At 43.9% G+C, this 23002-nt stretch overlaps 2 protein-coding genes across 3 annotated transcripts in view; one reads left to right on the plus strand and one right to left on the minus strand.

Annotated features, from left to right (window-relative positions):
- The window catches only part of LOC116590726 (NACHT, LRR and PYD domains-containing protein 1b allele 5-like), a 34859-nt gene extending 26441 nt beyond the window's left edge, over window positions 1-8418 (plus strand). The window contains exons 14-17 of one of the 2 annotated variants that reach the window (XM_032342950.1): window positions 1844-1897; window positions 2389-2469; window positions 5074-5343; window positions 6941-8418. In XM_032342950.1, coding sequence (XP_032198841.1) covers window positions 1844-1897; window positions 2389-2469; window positions 5074-5343; window positions 6941-6960 — 425 coding nt within the window. In that variant the 3' untranslated portion in view covers window positions 6961-8418. Of the gene's footprint in view, window positions 1-1843; window positions 1898-2388; window positions 2470-2784; window positions 3411-5073; window positions 5344-6940 lie in introns of those variants that run through there. The other variant, XM_032342959.1, reaches the window with a different exon arrangement.
- A 5153-nt stretch (window positions 8419-13571) lies between these two features.
- Window positions 13572-21036, minus strand: IL12A (interleukin 12A). The gene is made up of 7 exons (XM_032342998.1): window positions 20496-21036; window positions 19696-19850; window positions 16457-16570; window positions 16064-16105; window positions 15947-15988; window positions 15707-15850; window positions 13572-14246 (listed from the first exon to the last, which is right to left on the minus strand). Exons 1-7 carry the CDS (start codon window positions 20509-20511, stop codon window positions 14091-14093), a joined length of 669 nt encoding a protein of 222 aa, XP_032198889.1. The 5' UTR covers window positions 20512-21036; the 3' UTR covers window positions 13572-14090.
- Between the last annotated feature and the right edge of the window lie 1966 nt (window positions 21037-23002).

The following is a 23002-nucleotide window of genomic DNA, read 5'->3' on the forward strand; positions in this document are numbered from 1 at the left end:
GAAGTCCTCCGGTGACAACCTCTTCAATATCCTCTCCTGCCCTGGGAGGAGTTGGAGAGGGCTGCCACTGGGGTGGCCTGCCTCCGGAAGAGTGGAGATGGAGGGGCACACCCCCCCTTGGCTGCCTCCTCAGGCAGGTCTGACCTTGACCTCCAATTCTCTTTGAAGAAGGTTATTAAAACAACAGACATGTGTCTAGTGAGCACATTTTGGAGCTAAAAGGGAAGCAGAAGAGTGGATTGGGAGTGAGGTCCTCTGGGTTCTAGTTCCAGCCCTAGAATTGACCAGCTCTCTGTGGGAGTGTGGACAAGTCTCTGAACCTGCTTGTGGCTGTTGTAGCTTCCTTTGCAAATGGCACAGGGTTCCCTCCTGCCAGTGCCACATGTCTGTAGTAGAAATTATTTTGCATCGTTTGCATTTTGAATTATAATACCTTAACTCTTTCCCGGTATCATACGCAATCCAGTATCATTTCAAAAAACAGCATAAGTAGTAAGTGCCATGAGCAGGATATTCGAGTTTTAACCCACTCTTCTATTCATTTCATCCTCCAGAATTTTTATTTGTTATACAAATGTAATAACAACAAGGATCTATTAAGTATTCTGTAAGCCTCTTCAACATCTGAACAATATTTGAGTCCATTTTCAGCTAGTTTCTTTTGTACTCATCGGGTCATGGATAGACAGATGAATTAGGTCGCTGCTAGTGATGACGTGGTGTGGGTGCTGTGTGCCGGGCACACCTGTATGTCTTCCTGCTGTGCAGACTGCTGCCTGTTAGGTCTGCATTTCCTCTCCTGTCTTTATACTCTAACAGAGAAACGGGATCGAAGCCTTTTGGAATTCTCAGTACTTGTTTAAGCATGAGCCTTTTTGGTAGATGGGATTGATTCTTATTCTCAGTGTTATACTCTTAAATTAGCTAGTTTGAAACAGGCTCTTTTATCTGAGCCAAAGTGATTTACCCATAATCTTCGTCGGGGCTGGGTCTTGTGGATTGTGTTGTTTTTTGGGTTTTCGTTACTTGTTCAAATAAATGAGCTTGAAAGACGTTAACTTTTTGGTCACAGCTAATGGTACTTTAAGAGAGGTATTCAATATGTAGCAATCTGAGTAACATGTTTTCTGGGCTAAGAACCAGTCTCTTGGTCATTTTAAAGACCACTTTATAAGACCTCTTATGCTTGCTTTTTAAAAACATTTAATAATACTCTGCATGGTAAGGTGTTTCTGGTCTCCACTGTTTTGTAGGGGAGGAAGGGCTAACCTAATGGTTGGTTGAGATCGCTCTAGGGACCAACAGAAGGCCTGGCTGAGGCATAATCACCTCACAGAGCAGCGACTGCATCTCACACGGGGGAGGTGGTGTAGAGTCACAATGATGTGTTCAGACAGAACTCCCCAAGTACAGTGTTCCAGAGTGCAGAACAATAATATATGAGTTTGTTTTAGGTGGAGTACATGTAAGTACAATTTGAAATAAACAATGTTTATCTTTATGACTTCCTTATCGATACAGCAAGTGATACCAGTGTTCTGTTTACAGTAGTTAGAGATGTAAATAAATAGCTTTTCACCTGGCATGTGGGTTTGGTAAGAATCCGAATAATTATATGCAGATGACTTGAGTTTGGGAAATTGCCTTGTAGGACCTGCTGGAACAAGTGCTCCGTATTTATCTCAAAGATATATGCTCGTTGGCATACATACCAAGTTATAATCCCAAACTCATATTTGAACTTCAGAGAGATTGCCAAGACTCTAGAGCTTCATATACTTTGATAAATTGATTTAAGTCAAATTTTGCCTGTTGCCCATTGCTGCTTATTATCCTTTAACAGGTGACTGGGTTCAGCACGATCAGAATCAGAACATTTCGAAAAGAAGCACAAATGGTAAGTGCTAGTTAACTGGACATTGAGTGGGTTTTAACCTATTCTTTTATTTACTTATTTGTTTTTAAAAATTTTATTTATTTATTTGACAGAGGGAGACACAGAGAGGGAACACAAGCAGGGAGAATGGGAGAGGGAGAAGCAGGCTTCCCGCCGAGCAGGGAGCCTGATGCAAGGCTCAATCCCAGGACCCTGGGATCATGACCTGAGCCAAAGGCAGATGCTTAATGACTGAGCCACCCAGGCTCCCTTTAACCTATTCTTTTATTCCTTCTGTCCACTAGAATTTATATTTTGCTGGGCAAATGTGATATTGCTACAGTCTGCTAAGTATTTTGTTATTCTCTTAATCATCTAAACAACCTTTGAATTCATTTTCAATTTGTTTCCACCTGAATGATGATTTCTTTAAAAATCCAGGTTAAAGGTAGGTAGAAAATAAGAAATACAAGGGAAAGCCAATTTGGTGATTTTTTTTTTTTTTATTAAAGGTAACAGGCGACGAAAAATGACTAGCAGCTTACCTGATGAGGACATCTATGACAAGAGAATGAAGCAGGTTGACTCTTCAGGTGTGTAAAAAAGTCATCACTGGTTGTGAATTATTTTCCCTGGTTTTCCCCATTGATACTCATCCAAGCCCCTGTTGTTGGGTCAGTCTTCCGGGGCCACATCCCAGTTGTGCCTGCCCTCCCAGAGACCCTCTCTGTGTCCCAACTCCTCAGGCCTGGGGAAGGGTCCTGCTTGGTCTGCCCCACCCTTTTTCCAGTTTGAGTCCCCACTTCTCCCCTCCATCCAGTCTAAATAGAATGGGGCACCAGGGGGAGCTCCATTACAGTCTGTAAGGGTACAGGCCATGGGACTATCCAACTTTACTTTTCCTGTAGCAATGAGCATGGAGCCTTTTATGTAGAAGATAATGAACGCCGACTGAATGAATGAAACACTGAATGGCCATGTGTGCGTTCCTTGGCTTCATGGTTACTAGCTCTCTCTGGGGTAAAGAGCCTCCAGCTCAATTATTGGAGGCAAGTCTCAATTTCTTACAATTAAATGGCAGAGACCAAGGCTTGATAGTTGTGAAAATATGATAGAGATTTAAAATGTTTAACAACAGTACTCCAAGCAGCCAGAAGATGGAGTATGTAGCTCAAAATTCAAGTCCAGCCAGAATTTACAAACTTAAGTTTAAAAACAGACTCAAATTATGTGACGCTCAAGGTCTCAAGGCTTCAGGGGCCTCCAATAACTCCCTAAATTAACTGCTTCATCAAAATACCTTTTTTTTATTGTAAGGTGTATGAATCTCTGAAAGCAGTTAAACTCTCTGTAAAGTAAAGCAAGATACTTTCTACTTTCTAGAACAGGAGACTGTGAGGATGACATGTGGTTAATTTTTCCTGTGTATCACTGTAGAAATGTTTATTGTTGTTTTGTTAAGTAAACATCAAAATAAGTGAGGCTCTAGAATTATTTTAAAAACCTAACTAAATTGGAATATTTTTTCCTAGTTTTATTGAGATATGATTGACAAATAAAATTGTTTATACTTAAAGCGTACAATGTGATGATTTGATATACATATACATTGTAAAATATTTACCAGTCAGGTTAATTAGTACATCTATCACCTCACTTTTTTTTTTTTTTTGGTCATGACAATACACAAGATCTACTCTCCTCAAATTACAAGTATATAATACAGAATTAACTCTAGTCACTATGTTATCCATTAGATCCTCAGACTGTGTTCATCTTATAGCTGGGACCCATTTTATATTAAACTGATACATTGGAAAAGTTTTTCTTGTTATATGCATTTAACTTTTGGCTATTTAAAATGATCTCCAATAGCAAGTAGGTAGAAATAGAATTAAAATGATTAAATGGTACCTGGAAGGAGTAAGGATTTCCAGCCTTTTTGGAGTTGGCAGTGTGGTATCAAAATAACTTGGTAAGGATTTGCTTTAGTTTAGGAACTTACACAACATTCTTTGAGATACGGAGTCACCCCCATTCTGGTGGTTTTACTCACTCTGTCAGTGTGATTGATGCTTTTTAAATATGGTCAGCACTCAGTCTCCGTAGAATCACCTGGAGATCTTGTTAAAGTTTAGGTTCAGAATCAGAAATAGTAGATTTGGGGATGGTCCTGAGAGCTTGCATTTTTCCTGGATTCCCGGTGCAGCTTTCATTGCAGCAGCGGCAGTTGGGAGAGCTAGGAGCGATGCACCATGTCTCCAAGAGCCACTAGAGGGCGCAGGCCGTGGCTTAGACCCCATTGTTCAATCTAGAAGGTTAAGGATCTGTGAGGTGGGGAAAGGTCTCCGTGCAAAGTTTACATTCCTATTAGTAAATTGTCAGCGGCAGATGAGCCGAGATATTGTGGTTCTAGAGGAAGGGCAGAAAGTATGCTACCTCTCACTCCCTTCTCATTTCACCTCTAGTATTTGTAATCCCTTTACCGATCCTTCCCTGAATGTAGGCAACCAGTGAACTTTGCTGCACTATTGCACAACCAACTGAAACACATGAAAAGAGAAAATCTAGCTTAGTGATAAGGCTCATAATTTTCATGGGGCCTGTGGTTTAACAGTGGCAAACGTGCCCCTCCAAGCTTATGATGCTGTTTCTTAGAGATCAACAGATGTTACAGATACCATCTCATGACTCTTCTGTGGGGTGTGCTTTTCCCCCAAATGCCAGGAAATGGCATAATGGAGATTTCAATTCGGATGTCTTGCTGCTTGCTTTACTGGCCCTTCGGGTAGCATCTATGTGAGGCACTAACATTCGGATAAAGACACAGAGCTGGGCAGGGGTGTAACTGTATATTTTTCTTTTGGGGCTGTATAAATGATTTTTGGTGTCTGATTTTTTTTTTTTTATTCCAACCCACCTTGTGCTGCTTTGTAAACAGTCTCTTTCTCTGAGTGACTGAATTACCATTGTGAACATTACACCCTGGTTTAATGCTATTGCACAAAATAATTCCCTTTGGTCCTTATAATCGTTTAGAAAACAGGGAGTTTTGGACACTTAAATATATTTTAAAGGCAGTTAATATTACAAATCATTGCATCCTTTTTTATAGAAGGAGAATACATTTTCATTATTAATTGCTATAAATGATTGGCATGTTGAGAGGAACAGTGGACTTCCTTGTTTGCTTTTAGATGGAGCAAAGACCAGAACCCTGTTAACAGACGCACAGTTGATCACTCTTGCTGCGAGGCTGGGGAGGGAGTGGATAAAAATTGCCATTGCCAACCTGGAGTTGGAAATTAGTGATATTGATGATATCCGGGAGAAGGAGGAAGATGTTACCATGTGTAACTTCAGGATGCTGAAGAAGTGGCAAGAAAAGGAGCAGGGTAATGCCACAGCCGAGAATTTATCCAAGTGCCTGAAGAATGTTTCTGTTGAAGTCCAAGATGTGCTGAAAGGTGAGCGGAAAATTATCTTCGTTGTTTACTTAGAATCAAGCTGTGTCTTTGCAAATAGCAAGTTTCTACCATAGAATGTGTTCCTTGTTTATTTGTGAGCTTGGGTTCAGAGAAAGGTGGACAGGTCGAGTATGCCTGAGAACTGCCATAAGTGGAGATCTAAATAAAGACGATTTGTGGGTGGGCTCAGAGGAATGGTTCAAATCCCATTCCAAGTGCTGGCTGGCTTGGGACTAGCAAATTGTTAACCTAACTGTAAGCCTCTCAGTTTCCCTCTGGCAAATGGATGCAAAAAACTCTATGTCCTGGGTTTATTGTGAGAGTGAAAAAAGATAATGCATGGAGAGCTCCAGGCAGGTAGTAAGGCTGGCTAAGGCAGCGGCCTGGTAGATGGGTGGGTGGGGTGGGGGGTAGGTGGGATAAAGATGTTTCCTTAGGGTACTGGAGACATTCAGCCTCATAGGCCTTGTGGTGCAGAAGCAGTGCTGGGCGAGGCCACTGGGTGGCACCAGTGAGCCTCCAGTGGCAGAGAAAAGCGGAAAAGCCGAGTCCAGACTAAGGCTAAACTTTATAGACTTAATCCAGAAAATGACACAGTTCCTTCCTTTGTCTTTAATCACTTCTTTTTGTGTGTGTGGCTTGATTTGGCGTGTTGGTCAAACTGGTTCAAACCTTTGTTACCTATTGTTACCGTAGTTGAGGAATGCAGTGTTACTTCACAGCCTCAGTAAGTCAGAGAGAGGGCTTTATTGGAATTGTTTGGACTTTTTATTCCAAAAAGGATGTGAAGAATGTGTAGATGCCCCCACAAGTTTATGTGAATGGTAAAATCATTCTGTGATCTGTCAGGATGCTTTGAGATACCATGATCATGTTTCCTCTGTAGATTTTGGATGCAGCAGCCGCAAGCAGATAGAATATTGAGTTTTGGTACCAATTGTTTCATTCATATTCCTGGATATGTTGAAATTTTGTAAATTACTGAGGCCCATGTGTGGAAATCTGCTTATTTGCATATAGATGTTTCTGCCTGTTGCCGACAATGGCCTCTGTGTTGTCATAACCAAATAATCACAGCCTTTTCCATCAAAGTAATAAGCCTTGAAAAGTCTCTCTCACAGGCTCTTTATAATGGGTTGTTATTCTGTTTTTTGTCTCTGCTCCTGATCTCACTAGACACCTGACTTATTGATACATTAGAACTGTAAAGGGGTTTGTGAAATTTTTTTAGCGCTGAAAGAGATCGTAAAACTGGCTGATCAGCCCAATTTCCTCATTACATAGGACAACAAAACTCTTCTGAGTTAAAAACAAACAATCAAAAAAAAAAAAACTACCAAAAAAAATTTACCAATATTTTGTGCCTTTGTGTGTGGCCAGAATATCCAGTTAGTTGGTGGAGTTTTGCATTTTTTATCAGGACGTTTTAGTTTCTTGTAACCACAGTCTTGAATTTGCGATGGCTTATCTTCAGCTCAGGAAAATGCACCTATTGCAGAAGATCGTTTTTGAAATTCCAAGTGATTTTCTATAAAAGCAGGCACCCTTTCCTGCCCAATAGTGAATCCCTGAATCTGTTTGATTCTCTCTACTTTAGGTTTCTTACAGGAAAGGTGAAGTTTGGAAGATGAGCTGAAAAGGAAGCCTCAGGAACTTTTATCTGCAAAAGACCACTTCAACTGGTAATTGGGTATGGACTTGATGAGACCTTGAACTGCACAGTCTGAAGGCAGCTCCTTTCACACAGGCGGAAACTCTGTAGCTCACATTATTCAGGGGCACAGAAAATGTAAAATATTTAGACAACTTAAGGCAGAAAAAATCTCTATAACATCGAGATTCAATTATTTATTTCTCTTTTCTTTTTGCACCTCCTGCTCATACCATCCTGCCCTGCTTCCCCAACCAATATCTGTCCTTACAAAGGTGCTTAAAATGACTCTACTCAGTCAGGTGAGAAATGTGGTAATTTTCCTTTTGGAGTCTGCGAATTATGAAAGCAATTAAGTGGTAGTGTGCTTAAACTCATGCCAATGTAGTTGAGCTTTTTTTCATCATGATATTAATAATGAAGAGAGATTTCCTTTTCTTTTAGCCCCCACTGTGACACGCCTGTCACCACCCCCACCCACCCCCCACCCCCCACCCCCGGTACAGTGTATCTTCTTAGGTGGGATGGTTTCCATAGCTCACTTTACCAACCTATCTGGCTAGTGCTCTGTTAAATCAGTAAACCAATCATGTTACCTGGACCTGGAGTGATGAGAAGAAATGTAATCCTGTCCCCATCACACATTGGGGTGCGCGCTCAGAGGCGATCTTATCTCAGGCGGTGAAGACGGATGGATGGTCAGAGAGTACCTGGAAGTTTCATCAACCTTCCAAAATCACAAGGCCAAGCACTACATTTCTTGACTTTCACCCTGGGATCATTTACTTTCTGGGGGGACAAATGCCACTCAGAAATCGCTGTAGAAGGACCAAGGGAAAACTGTCATGTCTTCTTGAAGAAGATTTGCCCCAGGGAATACTGAGCCACATTGGCTCTTGTTAATTGGTGAAATGGTTTTTTGGGGTCTGTATAGCCATTGTCACTCTCCCAGAATCATGCATGTAGTTGATTAACATTTTGGATATGTTTTGTTAACTTATTTGAAGAAACTATAAATTACCATCAGTCTACTGTAAGCATTAGCTGGAGAATAAAATAAATCTCAATGAATTAATCAGAGAAATACACTTTAACTATTGTTTTGCCTGTGAAGAACAGATTCACTTTATAGGGGAGAACATATTTTTAATTGTCAGGGATCCTGTGGAATTAAATCAGTGTCGCTTTATGAGTTTTTTTTTTTAATTGTCCTATATTTTAGGAAACAAGGAATTTTAACGTTCAGGAGTATAAATACTTTATTAAAGAACTTGAATTTTTAAATGTTTATGATTTTTTATAAGTTGTTTTCCGAAGAAAAGCATAATTTCAGAGGTGCTTTGTATGTATCTGGTTTCCCAACAATTTTCAACCTTTTTCATACTGTGGATGAAAGGAAGAAAAATAAATTTGTACAGTACTAATGTGTCTCCTTTGTATTATTGTTTACTTACAAAGCATCATATTTCTCGATTGCTATTATCTTGGCTGTTTGGGCATTAGCTGGTTTTGTTGCTGGCTCTCCAGTTCTTGGACTGGGACCCAGCATAAACCATGGTGAGCTGGTTCACCTGGGTGTTTGCAGAAATGCAGAATAACCTGCCCGTCCCCTTGTCCCCCTACTGTCCTCACTCCAGGAATGACAGCGAAACTCCTGCCCCCTCGTTATTGGAAGGTATGTTTCTACTTAAAACCAGGTGGGTTCGTATTAGTTCCTCACCTGTGCATCTTCCTAATGGGACTTTTCTGCACATTTGGGACGCATTTTGTAATTTTATTGAATTGCTTTAGGGGGAAATTCTCCTCCTGTTCTTTGACATGTGGAAGCACATTTTCACACTCATTTTCTGCAGAGGCCATTGATTTGTTGATTTTTCAAGAGGTTCTCATGAGGATGGTCGTTTTCAGCTGTTGGCCTTGCCCGTTGCCTGTTGTTGGAAGTTCTTGGGGCGAAAGCAGCACACGGCCTGCTGAAGGGTGTGATCCCAACTGGGTAACTGCTGGGAGTTTATCTTTTCTAGCCCACACCCTGTGTTTGGAGTATTTCTGGTAACGGCTCTGGAGCTGGGGTCCTGGGTTGAATTCTGAGCACGGAGTTCTGAGGTTTTTCCTGTTTCTTAATGAGGACATGCAGCTCTGCCCTGAAGCCCACTAGTGGAATTTAGATCCAGTGTGTTTCTCTTATGATGTGGATTCCTGGTGAGTTAGTCAGCCATCGTTAATTCTGTGGAAGTCCATTCGTGCTGTTTGCTATAAACTCTGGCTTGAGTTTCATTTTTATTTATTAATTTCTATTATTATTATTATTTTTTAAAGATTCCATACATCTATTCAGCAGAGAGCGACAGTGAGAGAGAGAATATAAGCAGGGGGAGAAGGAGAGGGAGAAGCAGGCTTCCCGCAGAGCAGGGAGCCCGACGCCGTGCTGGATCACAGGACCCTGCGGCCAAGACCCAAGCTGAAGACAGACACTTAACAGACTGCATCACCCAGGCTCCCCTTGAGTTTCATTTTTAGAAGAGGGTATGCTGTATGCATTTACAGTGTTGCTTTATTTTCAAGCAAGTTGGGAAGTCTAAGAGATGGTTTTGTTACTTATAAAAACTCAACTGCTGGAGAAACTTGGACTAGTTCAGTGAGTTTTTGACTTTCCCTTAGCTGTAAAGGCCATTTGTGAAATCTCGTCTGGAACCTGCATGGGTAAAGCGGTCAGAAGAGGAGCTTCTCTGGTAGGGGACTACTGGGGGCTATCGGGGGTTGTTGGGGAGCTCGGCTGGATCTCTGAACTACTCCTGTCAGGGGCAGTGTGGGAACCGGCCGGTGAGGTGATCGCCTGGGCCTCTTGGAACTACTGTCGAGAGAGACCGGTGCAAGGGGAAGTGGACGATACTTTGGTTCACCAGTGTGAGGGGTTGGCTTCTGAAGGACAGTGACCATATAATGCCAAGCTGTAGACATGTGGGCTATATATGTATCTACAGGCTTATGCATTTTGGATTTTTTCCGGTATAAGCACGCAAAAATTGTTTTGAAGTAAGCACACGTGCATTTTTTACAATTAAAAATTTTTGGGGGGTAATTGGGAATACTTTGATTTTTTAAAGACTAGAGACTTTCTTTATTCCCAGATTAGAAAAAGAAATGAGAAACATATGGGAGCCCATGAAGATTTGCCATTCTCTCGCTTTCTACCACCTTTCAGTGCCAGGGCCTGAGAATACACAGACGTGGGTAACATGGCATTTCCTGTACTTGAAGTTTTCCTAGTGTCGCGAGGGGGAGACACGTATAGATAACCATGATGGTGTTTGTATGGTGGTGATGAAAATGTCCCTTGACCTACTGGGCCCCTACTACCAAAGGTGAAAGGCTGCTATGGCTGCACAGGCCCGAGCTACGCCGCCCCGGGGTCGAATCATGGTGTGTCACTTCCTCGTCATGCAAGCATCCATGGTTTCTTACCTGAGTTTCCTCATCTATAAAAAGGGGAAGGTTTCTCCTCGTAGGACTGTTGAGAGGATTATATGCATTTGTGGTAAACACTTAGAAACACGCCTAGCATTTAGTTAGCACCAAGTTAGCATTAGTTAATGTTGCTTCTAAAAAAGTTCACATGAATATATTTTCTGATGTTAAATTGATGTCATAATCACATTTATGTTTTTAAAGCGATTTTATTTATTATTTTAGAGAGAGCAAGCGAGGGAAGGGGCAGAAGGAGAGAAAGAATCCCAAGCAGACTCTACACTGAACACAGAGCCCAGTGTGGGGTTCTAACCCATGAGCCTGATAGCATAACCTGAGCCAGAATTAAGAATCAGACGCGTAACAGACTGACCCACTCAGGTGCCCCTTCATATAGATTTATTTTTAAGTAAGCTGTATGTCCAACGCAGGGCTTGAACTCACGATCCTGAGATCAAGACTCATGCGCTCTATGACTGAGCCAGCCAGGTGAAAGAAGCTATTCCTATTTTTAATATCATATTAAAAAATACATAAATACAACAGAAATTTTTGACCTAGTCTCACCAAATACATTTCAACCAAAAATTGATACAATTCAATTTTTGAAAATGTGGCTTTTAAAAAAAATTTAAATAGATGTTTAAATTTCTATTTATTTCAGCCAGTTGAGACTATTACAACAAAATACCACAGACTGGGTGGCTTAAATGACAGACATTCATTTCCCATGGTTCTGAGGGCTGGGAAGTCCGAGGTTAGGGTACCCAAGGATTTGGTGTCTGGTGAGGGCTCTCATGGTGGTTTGTAGACAGCCACCTGTCACTGTGTCCCCACAGGGAGCTGGGGGGTTTCTCCCACTCTCTTCTTACAAGGGGACTTAACCTACCATCAGAACACGCTTATGACCTAACATATCTCCCAGTGCCTCACTTCTAAGTACCATCGCTTTGGGGGTCAGGGCTTCAACATAGGCATTTTAAGGGTCACAAACCTTCAGTCCGTGGCAATACTGTAAAGCACTCTGCCCTAAACTAGGAAGCCAGATCCCGCTGTAGAACCAAGTATTCGGTCTTCAAACAAGGACAGCACCTGAACGGTTCAGGGTGATACTGCCAAGGGGACTCACTAGTTTTTGTCCGTGCTGGCCCCAGACAAAGCTGGATTTTCTTCTCTTTCTGTCCCCATGTTTTCTTTCCTCATTGGGTTGTCTCAGGTGCTTTGGCATCTCTTGAGTTGTCCAATCCCTGCCTTTGGATGTCTGGCCAGACTATTATCCAGAACTGTTTCCTTTATCCTAAAGCTCTGCACCCTCTGGGGGTCAGCTGTCAGCTGTGATTTTTCATCTTAATTCTCTGATTAAGTCATTCTCAGGTGTGAGAAATTCTTTCACTGTTTATTTCCTTTTCAAAATAATTTGTTAATCAAGTGAATCTCTAACAGGCTAAGACTGGGGAATATTTTTAGGGGGAAGATATCTCAATCCTACCATGTTCCTTTGCTCGCTATCCTTTATTCTGGGAGGGCAGGGGCTTGCACCAGACCCCTGGGGAGCACCTGATGTGCTGAATGCTGAGCGGGGACCTACAGTTTTCTGAATTTCGCAGGTAAGAAAATAGTAGTGAAGGAGGGTTTTACCAATTCGGCCCAGTCACCAAGTCCAAAGACTACTAATAATTTTTTTAAATTGCTCACATTTGTAGTGCAAGTACTACATGTCAGGAACAGTGCTAGTGCTCGACATGAGCTGTTCTACGTAACCCTCCCTCTGACCCTCTGAGGAAGGTTCTAGCATCGTCTTCCCTTCTTAGGAGAGGAAACAAGGAGAGGTTAAAACAACTTGGTCATGTTATACAACTTGTAGACTGTAGGCCCAGGATTAAATGGAAAAAGAGAGGAACTAACCACATAATAAAGAATAGAAGAGGTTTCTCGGGCCAGTCATGCGTCTGAAGCATAGGTCATGGTAATTTCTAGAACCAAAGTAACACCTGTGTTCCTCTGTACAAGCCCTGTCCATAGACAGATGATCTGTTTGTCTCTCCTTGTTTCTAGGCACAGACAGCAGGGCAGTCATCATTCCTAGTGAAGGAAGGCAGCAACTCTAAGGCCCCAGGCCCATCACGCCATTGAGCTCTTTTTTCCATTATCAAAGCCACTGAAAACCAAACCCAACACTTAAGGCAAGAAACTCCTTTCTGTGAATCGCTCTCAGGTCATTCAAGTTTGTGGAGGAATCCCTCAAGATAAGGGGAGAATGTGTTGGGATCTAGTTTCTGATGACTTCTATCTGTGTATCCAGTGGGCAGGATGAGTCATTCTGCCAGAAAGATGAGGGGGGCTGGGGTAGCTGTACACATCCCCTCTCAGTCCTCAGGGATAAGAGCTGGACTGTGGTGGGGAAGAGTCACATGAGGTAGGGGGCAGGACCCCCTAAATAGCTCCTTTCTTACGGCCTTTTCAGAGGAAGGAGGAAGATGATTATCAGACCACTAAATTATATGGTATTTTGCCAGGTGAGTCTTTTAAAATTCACATGGTTTAGATAATTCAAAAGATGGAATTTAATATTGGGTCGTTAGGAGCACATCTCTTAAGTTAAAAAGAGGCAATTATCCATGTGGTTTAGACAGAAGTTCTAGATCATTTGAAGCAAATGGAGAATTTTTCTGATTGTAACTGGGAAACAGCTTCCCCCTAAGGGCCCAAAGGGTCACAAAAATTAGAATAATTTAACTAGAAGACCTCTAAATGATGTTTTTCCCAGTTGAAGGATATTATGTATTTGTCTAAGGCACACAGTATGTTATGGGGCTGCAGTTAATGGGGAAAAAAACTTTTATGTGTTTTACTTTTAGATGTAGATGTCGAACAAAACATACTCTCAAATACTATAACTCACTTGATGGCCTTAGTATTAAAGCATATCTAGTCTTCCAAGTCTCTTTTAAAATAAGAGATTAGAGGAAGTAGAACTTGGGTAAGAATATTGTGACATTCTTTCCAAGGAAATTTTGTTCACATTGAATGTTTTCAGTTTTCCCACAATGTGTATTTTAATGCTTAAAGTATTCCAATCATATTAGAAAAAATGAGACTTATTTTATCCAATCATTTTATTTTTAGAACACAAGGTATTTCTCAAATCCATTTGATAATAAATACTTTAATAAATATGACATAAATAAATATAAGTTAATTCACATGCCGTCATGAACACAAAATTATATAAATAAGTATTTTAAAATAAATTATGCTTGAGTGTTTGTTTCTACAAACACTCTGGTACAGAAATAGCTTATAAATTCTTGCTCTTCTAGTAAAGGGAAAAGAAGAACATGTTGAGTGAGGACGTTTCCCTCTTTAGCAATTTGCTCATGAAAACTTAAAAACAACTTATCTGTAGAAAATGTGAAGTCTACTTGATCAAGGGCAACCTGGGGATGGAACAGTCACATTGTTCAGATTTTGGGGGGCAACTAATGTAAACAAGCATAAGAATGATCATACTAGCTTAGGCAGGACCAGGTCAAGGCAATCCCTTCTGGTTCTTAACCCACATCCTGTGAAAAATATTTTTGATTCACATTATTTTAAGAATGGCTTTAAGGTCTGGAGGGACCTCAGCTTTTTAGGAAGAGTTCAGATAGCTCATCATTCTATCGATGGTCACGGCACGAATTCTGAAAGCATGAAGAAGTATGCAGAGCTTGATTTTAGTTTTATAAAAATCTGGTTCTTCAAGGGAAGATGTCTGTGGCACAGTCACACTGTTGAAATTCAGGGCCTATAAGGATAAATATTAAGGGTGACATACATGATATTCCCAAATTAAAACATTCATCCGTAAAAATGGGTGAAGCCAATACATGTCTCAGAGTCTGCAACCCACTTCCTCATTACAACTCCTAAACCCGACCCAGATCTACTCCCAGCCAGATGGCCAGGCAGAACCTGAGAGAAGAAATACTCATTATCCAAGCACATGTATCTTCAGTGAGCTCTGAAAAGACCCTTAAAGCTATTTAGAAAATCGTCAGTGGGAGTTGCATTTTCAAAAGGAACAATTCTGTTCAGATGACATCTGCTGCAATATCTAATTAATTTTTATATGTTATACTAAGAAGCTAAGTCCTTTTTAGAACAGAGAGGTGATGGATCGCTATTGATTGGAACTCCCAGAGTAACGGACCTGTCTGCTACAGGCACTCCTTTGTGCCAGATACATAAACCTGGCCACGAAGCGCTCAGTGTTACCCTTTCATTTGATAACATAATGCAAGATCTTCTTTTTGCACAGGGATCAATATGTCCACTTGTTCCTTGCAAAAAGCCCAAGAGAAAGGTAGGGTGGGTGAAGTCACGCCATTTTACAAGGGAAAATCCTGAGTCCCAATGGGAGTGAATGGTTTGGGCACGGTTGGCTGATTCCTGGCAGAATGGATTCCAGTACTCAAATCATCTGAATCTTGGACGTGAAAATGAAATAACTCTCTAGATGCTAACATTCTTTGATAATTGCAGGCAACTCACTGCTGTATTTCCAGCAATAATTCGGCACAAAAAGAGAACTCAAACTTCTTTTTATCCATGCGTTGGCCACCAAGTATTCACCAAGGTATTGACCCTGCTCTTTCTTATGTGACTATTTCTGTTTTGTATTAGCATCCATGCTGGGGTGATTCAGAAAATTACAGAGCCAGTTCTTGTCTATGAGTGACGTTGCGGATATCCCAGGTGATGGGTCATTGTTTTATGTCATACACGTTTTACTTCAGAATGGGTCACACTAGGTATCAGGCCCCACTTGTTTTCTCCCACAGTATTTGCAGATACATCTAACGGCCCCTCAGGGCACACCCTGGAGTGTTCAGAGTGAGGGAGAAGCTAAGAGTAGTGAAACCCCTCCGATTTGGGTTTCAATCCTGGCTCTGCCACTTACAAGCCACTTGAACAAGCAGTTAACTCTGAGCTTGGCTTTCCTCCTTTGAACACACCCCACATGGTGGTTGCAGGGATGGTAAGAGAGAATCTGTGAAAACATCTGCAGGGAGCCCAGTGTGTACCACACACTCAACAAGCAGGAGTCTGCTTGTCTTCCCCGAGGCCTACTCACGAGTGCCCTTCGTCGAGAGGCTCTGCAGTGGACACAGGAGGGGGATTTCCGGCCTCTCCCAATCATCACGGACTCTGACTAGCCATCTCAGCGTGAAGAACGTGCTCTCCCTGGTAGTATGAAGGTCTTACCTGCAACAGGTCATCAATAGCCGTCAGCATGCTTTGATCCAGAAAGATCTGCCTCTTAGGATCCATTAAAAGCTTTGTGTTCATGGCCTTGAACTCCACCTGGTACATCTTCAAGTCCTCATAGATACTGCTAAGGCACAGGGTCTAAGTGATAGGACAAAATGGGGAAGGAGCCACTGAGATGGCTGAAAATGTTTCCCCCCGCATTGCATCTGAGGAAAGACAGTATTTGTGTCTTACCGTCATAAAGGAGGCCTTTCTGGAGGCCAGGCAACTCCCATTCTAGAAGAAAAAATAATGAGACATCAATGATTTGAATTCATCATAGGGGCTGAAACCTTTAATTTCCTGACTTACAGTTATCAAAGAGATCTCTCTGGAAGCCAGGCAACTCTCATTCTAGAGAAAAAAAATCACATCAAAAAATATTAATTCTTAATATACATTTTCCTGGCTTTTCTCAAACACATCTTTTTCATTGTAGTAAAAAACACATACCATAGAATTTACTATCTTAATTCCTCTTAAGCATACTATAATAGTTCAATAGTATTAAGTATATTCACATTGTTGTAAAACACATATTTGTTGTATGTATATACATATTTTTTCAAATTCAACTTCTGAAGTGGAACCTATTAAAATCTCCTGGTGATGGAGACCAGATACATGCACATTTTTGGAAGAAGATGAGGTTTGATGCCTAGCTCTTAACCGTGTTCCTTGCTTGGGGAAGAAAATCATCCATACCATGGTTAATTCCAATGGTAAGCAGGCCTCCACGGTGCTGGTTTTATCCTTTGTGATATCTTCATGATCAATCTCTTCAGAAGTGCAGGAGTAAAGTTCTAGGGTTTGTTGGGCCTGTAAGAAACATAAAGAGTAACCCAGTTTATAATATTAATAAGGCACCTGGCCCTATAGGAAGCTGACACTGCAGGCTGCTTCTGACATCCACCTCTTTGACAGGTAGGAAATTTGGGATCTTCCTAAGACAAAAGGAAACAGGTTATTTACATTCTCTCTCCCTCCCTCCTCTCCCTTTGCCTAGGATGAATTTCTCTGAATGATCCACTTTTCCATTATGTAAACACTATAAATCATTTCAACAGGCTATGCTAATCAGCGTCTACACCATGCTGTGACACTTGCTTCCGGTGAAAACAGGTTTTTTCCCTTTTGTCAAAGCACCTGGGTTTTATGAATATCCTTTTCAAGCAGAATGTCTAAAGGCAGAACTCTTAAGGTCCCGACTTGATGGATATAACAAACATGTAACCTAAAGACAAGTGGTTCACATACACACACGCAACCACACACACGGATGTCATCTTAGAAGCACGCTGGAAAGCACCGTTGAATAGATTTATGAAATTTATCTAAGAAGTCAGTAAATTTGATTGAAGACTGAGATCGTTTTTCCATTCATCAAGCCTAAGGTGTCCAAGGAGTCCCCCCACTCTTATCTGTGGCTTCACTTTCCTTCACTTTACCTGCCAGTAACCGTGGTCTGGAAGGAGGTGATCTTCCTTCCAGCTCGGAGTCAAAAGCTTCCCAGTAGCCTAACAGCGAGCGCATCACAATGCCTGTGGCTGCTCACTTCGCTTCAAGTCAACACACGGGCATTTTATCATCTCACATCATCACAAGAAAAAGGGTGAGTATGGTATAGTAAAATATGTAGAAACCACATTCCCTTAACTTAAATTCGTATAATTGCTCTATTTTATCATCAATTATTATTGTCAATCTCTTACTGCGCCTCGTTTAGAAATTAAACTTTATCATAGATATGTGTGTATAGGAAAAAACACAATACAGGATTCGGTACTGTCTGCGGTTCCAGAGGCCCACTGGGGGTCTCGGAAAGTATCCTCCATGGAGAAGGGGGTACCCACGGTACTAAGGAACAGGACGAAGAAGAGGACTGTCATTCCCCGCTCCCTTCCCAGATTCTAAGTTCAAGTGCAGAGACAGGAAAGTGCCCAAACGACAAGGAGTCATGTCAGCATGTAGGAAGTACTGAGAAGGGTATGAAGGCTTCTCCAGAGAGAAGACATCGGCCTTAAGAGGATTAGAAGGCCTACCGGCAGAGGAGAGCAAATTTCAGGCAGAGGGAAGTGCAGGAGCCATAATCAAGGCTTGAGATGCAGAGCATGTTTGGAAACAAGTAGTAAAATCTCTGGGGTAAGCAGAATAATGCCCCATCCCCCCACCCTCCATCCACTTCCTAACCTCTGGAACTGGAGAAGAGGTTACATGGCCAAGGGGGAATTACGGTTGCTGATGAAATGAAGGTTGTTAATCAGCTTGCTTTAAATTGGGAAGTTATCTTGGATTATCTGGGTAGGTCCAATGTCATTGCTGGGTTGCTATAAATGGTAGGCGGCAGGAGTCAACGTCAGAGTCATGCAGCGTGTGGGCAGCTCAGCAGGCCACTGCTGGCTTTGGGCTGGAAGGGGGCCATTTACCAGGGACTGTGGGCTGCCTCTAGAAGCAGGAAAAGGCAAGAAAATGGATTCTCCCCTGGGGTCTCCAGAAAGGGACACAGCTCTGCTCCCATCTGGATTCTAGCTTATTTCAGATTTCGAACTCCAGGGTTATAAAATAATAAATTGGTGTTGTTTGAAGCCCCTTACTTTGAGGTATTTAGTTACAGCAGCAACCTGGAGCTATACACTGTTCCTGGAGGTACACACACACGCACACACACGTACACACACACACACACGCACCCAGGCAGCCGCTGTCCTGAGCAGGTGGTAAAGAGTTGGATTTGGAAATATGGGCCCTTCTCTCTTCAAGAGAAGCTGGAAATTTGGATTCTTATATAAAAGGCCCATTTTTTTCAATGGTATCAAACTCAAAATCAAAGACAAAACGTCCGGGTCAAACTCCACACATCTGTGGGCTGTGAGCAGCATGCGTTTGCCACCTCTTTCTTCTGTAAGAAGCCAGCTGATTTGTTCTAGCAAATTTGACAAAGGAACGCTATAAAAAACTATCAAGTTGAATCCTGCAATCTTTTGACCTTTAGAGCTGTACTGGGGAGTCGAAGGGTTAGGTTTTTCACATAAAGCATCTATTTAAATTGCAGCTCCTAAATTTTATCCAGATTGAAACTTTCTTCAGGAGTCCAAGAACTTTTCTCTGCAGTTTTCACTTGCTGAGCTGCCTTTTTAATGAAGATTGACTGAACTATGAGGAGCAATTGGCACTGTGAAAGCCTAGAAGGGGGAAAGAATTCTTTAAGAAGGCCTTGTGGCCTTGGGTATATTTTAAGAGAGTCATAAAACAACAAGCTAGAAAATATTCAGGAAAGATTTACCAGAGAACAGGGAGCCAAAAGACAGCTTTTAAAACATCAGTCTTTGGCTGTTCCAGCAGAAGGTGCAGGTATAGAAGCACTTTCAAAAGGAAAAAAAGAATGTTTTTGCATTAAAATATGAAACCTAAATAAGTGAATGAAGCTGTAAATTGTATTAGATAACCCGTGACACACCCACTGTCACAGGCCCCTGGGAACATGTTGCTCAGACAAAGAACTGTGTCACCACATTGGAAGCTGGTGAGTGATGCGTGGGGCAAATCTAATTCATCTTTGTAGCCCCTGGAGCACAGGGGCTGCACCTAATAACGCTTTCCTGGATTGATAAGTGTGTCAGAGAAAGAGTGTGGGCCTGACACAATTCCATCTCTGTTGGCAGGCTACAGGGAACACTGTAAATATCCACTTTCCTCTGTGTAGACATAGCCAAAATGAGTGCCATTATAATTTATTACCACTCTTGCCTTCTCTGGAGACACAATTTCATTGAGACTCTTTAGCTAAATAGTTGGGCCCTTTGTAAAGTTCCCTCTCCCCATCCTGACCCCTCCTGATTAATGTCCCCAATTTCTCTGCAGTTCTTTTCAGGTGATCAGGGGTTCAGAGAAACCCCTTCCCTAGAAAGGCCGCAAAGTGGGAACAAGGATATTGAAAAACTCACCTTCTGAAGCGTGTTGCTGACAGCTCTCAGCAGGTTTTGGGAGTGGCTGAGGCACTGGAACATTCCTGGGCTTGGGGACGCTGTGGGGAGGCTCCTGGCCAAACTGAGGTCGTCCACGTGGTTTAGGAGGACCAAGATGGTCACAAGGTAGAGGCCTGGAAAGGAAGAGGAGCAGGCTGAGCTCATCAGCTTGGTTTGCCCTACTGCTACCTTCCATCCATTCGGTCATCTGCACCCATCCACATCTTACCCTCACCAACCCCCCTCCAGCATCTCCAATCTTTCTTCCACACCTGAGAAATGAATCAAGTTCTTGGAAGGCAGTGCTCTGGTGTAGGGCTAGAAGGCAACTCCCTGTGAGGCCCCCCTAACGAGCTCGGACAAGGCGGCTGAATTCAGAGCTCACCCTCTATTTCACCAGTAGGGAAACTGAGGCCAGGTAGTGAAGTGACTAGCCCAGACTCGGCCAAGTGTTTTGGAAACAGTGGGGTGACAGCCTCACTTTGAAGCTGGCTGGGATCTGCCCTCTTCTAGCTGTAACTGAGGGACCCCGAGAAAGAAAGTTACCGCGAGGGGCCTCAGTTTCCAATCTGTGAAGTGGGCCTGATGATAGCCCACAAGGCCGCTTCCCGATAAGGAGACAATGTCCTACTGAGCGCGCGGTAAGCACGCAGTCATTCCTTCTGTCACCCTGCACGAGGTTGCGGACTGCGGTCCCGGGCTGCTGCCGCGTCTCCCCCGGCTGCCGCCCCCTCTGCAGCCGAGCGAGCGCCGAGCCTCCCGGCGGGCGGGTTACTCACCGCGCGGCAGGCACATGCTGAGCGGGCGCGGCGTGGACCCCGGGCGGGCGCTGGACGCGGACTGAGGACGCAGCAGGTGAGGGCGGTGGTGGGAGGCCGCCCCGGGGGGTCACATTTTTATAATTGTCCCGAGGCGCGGCAGGACTTTCCCGGGACTCCGCTCTCCTGCTTGCTTTCTGTCTCTGTCTCTCTCTACATCAGCTTCTCGGTGACACGTGGAGCTGGGCCCGCGGGGTTTGCGGCGCTTTCGGATTAACTCCGCCGGTGCCCGGCCGCAGCCTTCTGGGGACGGCCCCGCCGCCTCCAGCCCGCCCAAAGCGAAAGCGAAATTGGCGCAGAGTCAGGGCGCAGGGTCCCCGGGCCAGCCCGACCCCTCGCCGGCCGCCGTCGGTCCCGGCCTCAGAGGCCCGCCCACCCCTCGCCCTCCGGCCCTCGCCCCGCCGCCCTGCAGCGCCCCCTTCCCACGGAGCGCCGAGTAGTGCCGCTCACTGTCCACCTGTGTCCGGGATGTGCCCTGATCGCGACCGCCCACCCAGCCCTGAGAGGGCCTTCGTCGGTCGTCCGCTCGCCGTGTATTCATTCAGACGGTCCGCCGGTGCCGGCTGGGCACTGCTAAGCGTTTGACGCCCACTGCTGAACAGGTCCCTTGGGGGACACTCCCACACTAAATCTCACTCCGTGTATTTTATTCGCGTACCTATTTTAAAGGTGAAAAGGGATGCAACCAGACTGGCGATGCAATAAACTGTTGTTCCGGAGAGTCCAGTTTCCTACAGGGAGAGAAGGGTATTATTTAGTGGGATGGATGCACGGGGCCGTGGGAGAAGCCCAGAGAGAGGACACCTCAGCAGGACAAGGCGGTGAGGAGGCAATGAAGGCTCCCGGGAGCAGGGCCCCCCAGTATGCTTCTAGAGGCAGTAGACTGTTCCCAGTAAATGGGATGCAGGTTTTAGGTCGGGGGAACAGGGGTCTGAAGCACAGTCAGGGAGGGTAGTGGGAAGTGGGGAGCTGGGGCTCCTGCCATCAGGGTGTGACGTCAGAGAGAGCGATGGGGCTGTGCTATGAGGGTAGTAGATGCCATGCTAAGGAACATCCACTCTGAGGGTGGTGGGGAGCCTTCTCAGGTTTTAGGCAGGAGGCATGGTTAGAGAGGCATGATGGGAAGATTCCCTTCAGCAATAGTATGGAAGGTGGATCCCAGGCGTCAGGAGTAGAGCACAGGGAGCAGCTGGGAGGTATGGCCAAAGCCTCAGTCAGAATGGGGAGGACAGAGTGGGCCAGAGAGACTCTCAGGGTGCTGAGGGGCCAAGACTTGGTAACTCCTTAGGTGTGATGGGCAGGAAGGTGTTGAGGATGGTGGAATGGGGGTTATTCCAGGGCCTAGGCAGGGGTTAGTGTAAGAGGGGAGCGAGTGTGGAGGAGACGGTGAGAAGTTCCATTTTGGATGTACTGGGTGTGAGGTTCCTGTGGGACTTTTCAGTTCACTCATCTCTACCACAAGTGTTAGTCACCCTGGGTATGTGTAAAAGGGAGGGGTGTGTTTGGTCACCTACTCAGAGCTTTGGTTGGGTCTGACAGTGCTCAGGCCCCAGGACTGCATAATGGAGCCATCAGTACCCACTTCTGTGCAGATGAGCCCATCTTGAATAGGGAAAAGCCTTGAGGCTACAAAGAAGAGTGGATGCTTCCTCTTTCTCTCCTCTAGGTCCCTACTGAAGTCAGGATGGATGAGTCCCTGTAAACCTTGAGACGCCGCCATGAGTACTAAGCAGGACCCATTGCGAAGAAGCCAATTAGAAGAAAGCTATGATAGGCCCTGGTCTGATTCAAGCTCTCTCAGTTGTTAGCATCAGGCTCCCAGGGCGGATCATCTGTTCAAGGGTGAGGAGGCACCCACTATAGGGACTTTTAGATGTGTGTGAAATGAGAGCACTGGTTGCTCTCTAAGGCTCCTTGCAGTGGTGCTGTCTGTGAATTCCCCCATGGGGATAGAGACCGATGTGTTGTCAGAAACAATTGCATCTAGCAGATTGTGTGAAGCAAGTGACAGGTGCAGAGCCGTGTTGTTGCTATAGGGCACTAGGACGGAATTAAATATACTTAAAGTCAGAATGAAGTCAGATTCATCACAACTGAACTATGCCTCCCCTGGAAGGACTCTCCCCTATGGAAAAGTAATTTCTGTGGCATAGATAAGTACAGGGCCTGTCTGCCTAGAATGGATTTTGGACCACCAAACACAATTTCTTTCTTTCTTTTTTAGATTTTATTTATTTGACAAACAGAGATCACAGGTAGGCAGAGAGGCAGCCAGAGAGAGAGGAAGGGAAGCAGGCTTCCTGCTGAGCAGAGAGCCTGATGCAGGGCTCAATCCCAGGACCCTGGAATCATGACCTGAGCCGAAGGTAGAGGCTTTAACCCACTGAGCCACCCAGGCGCCTCCCAAATACAATTTCTAACCTATGCTCTGTGAAACAGTTCTCTGATATGCTGTGTATAGTACAACC

Source organism: Mustela erminea, chromosome 1, assembly GCF_009829155.1.
Source record: "Mustela erminea isolate mMusErm1 chromosome 1, mMusErm1.Pri, whole genome shotgun sequence".
In the NCBI taxonomy this organism is placed as follows: Eukaryota; Metazoa; Chordata; class Mammalia; order Carnivora; family Mustelidae; genus Mustela; species Mustela erminea.

Coding starts and splice junctions, on each gene's coding strand:
- IL12A (XM_032342998.1), bottom strand. Junction 15,989..16,063: donor GAGAGATCTCTTTGATAACT/GTAAGTCAGGAA, acceptor TTTTTCTTCTAG/AATGGGAGTTGCCTGGCCTC. Junction 14,247..15,706: donor CTATTGATGACCTGTTGCAG/GTAAGACCTTCA, acceptor TTATCCTTATAG/GCCCTGAATTTCAACAGTGT.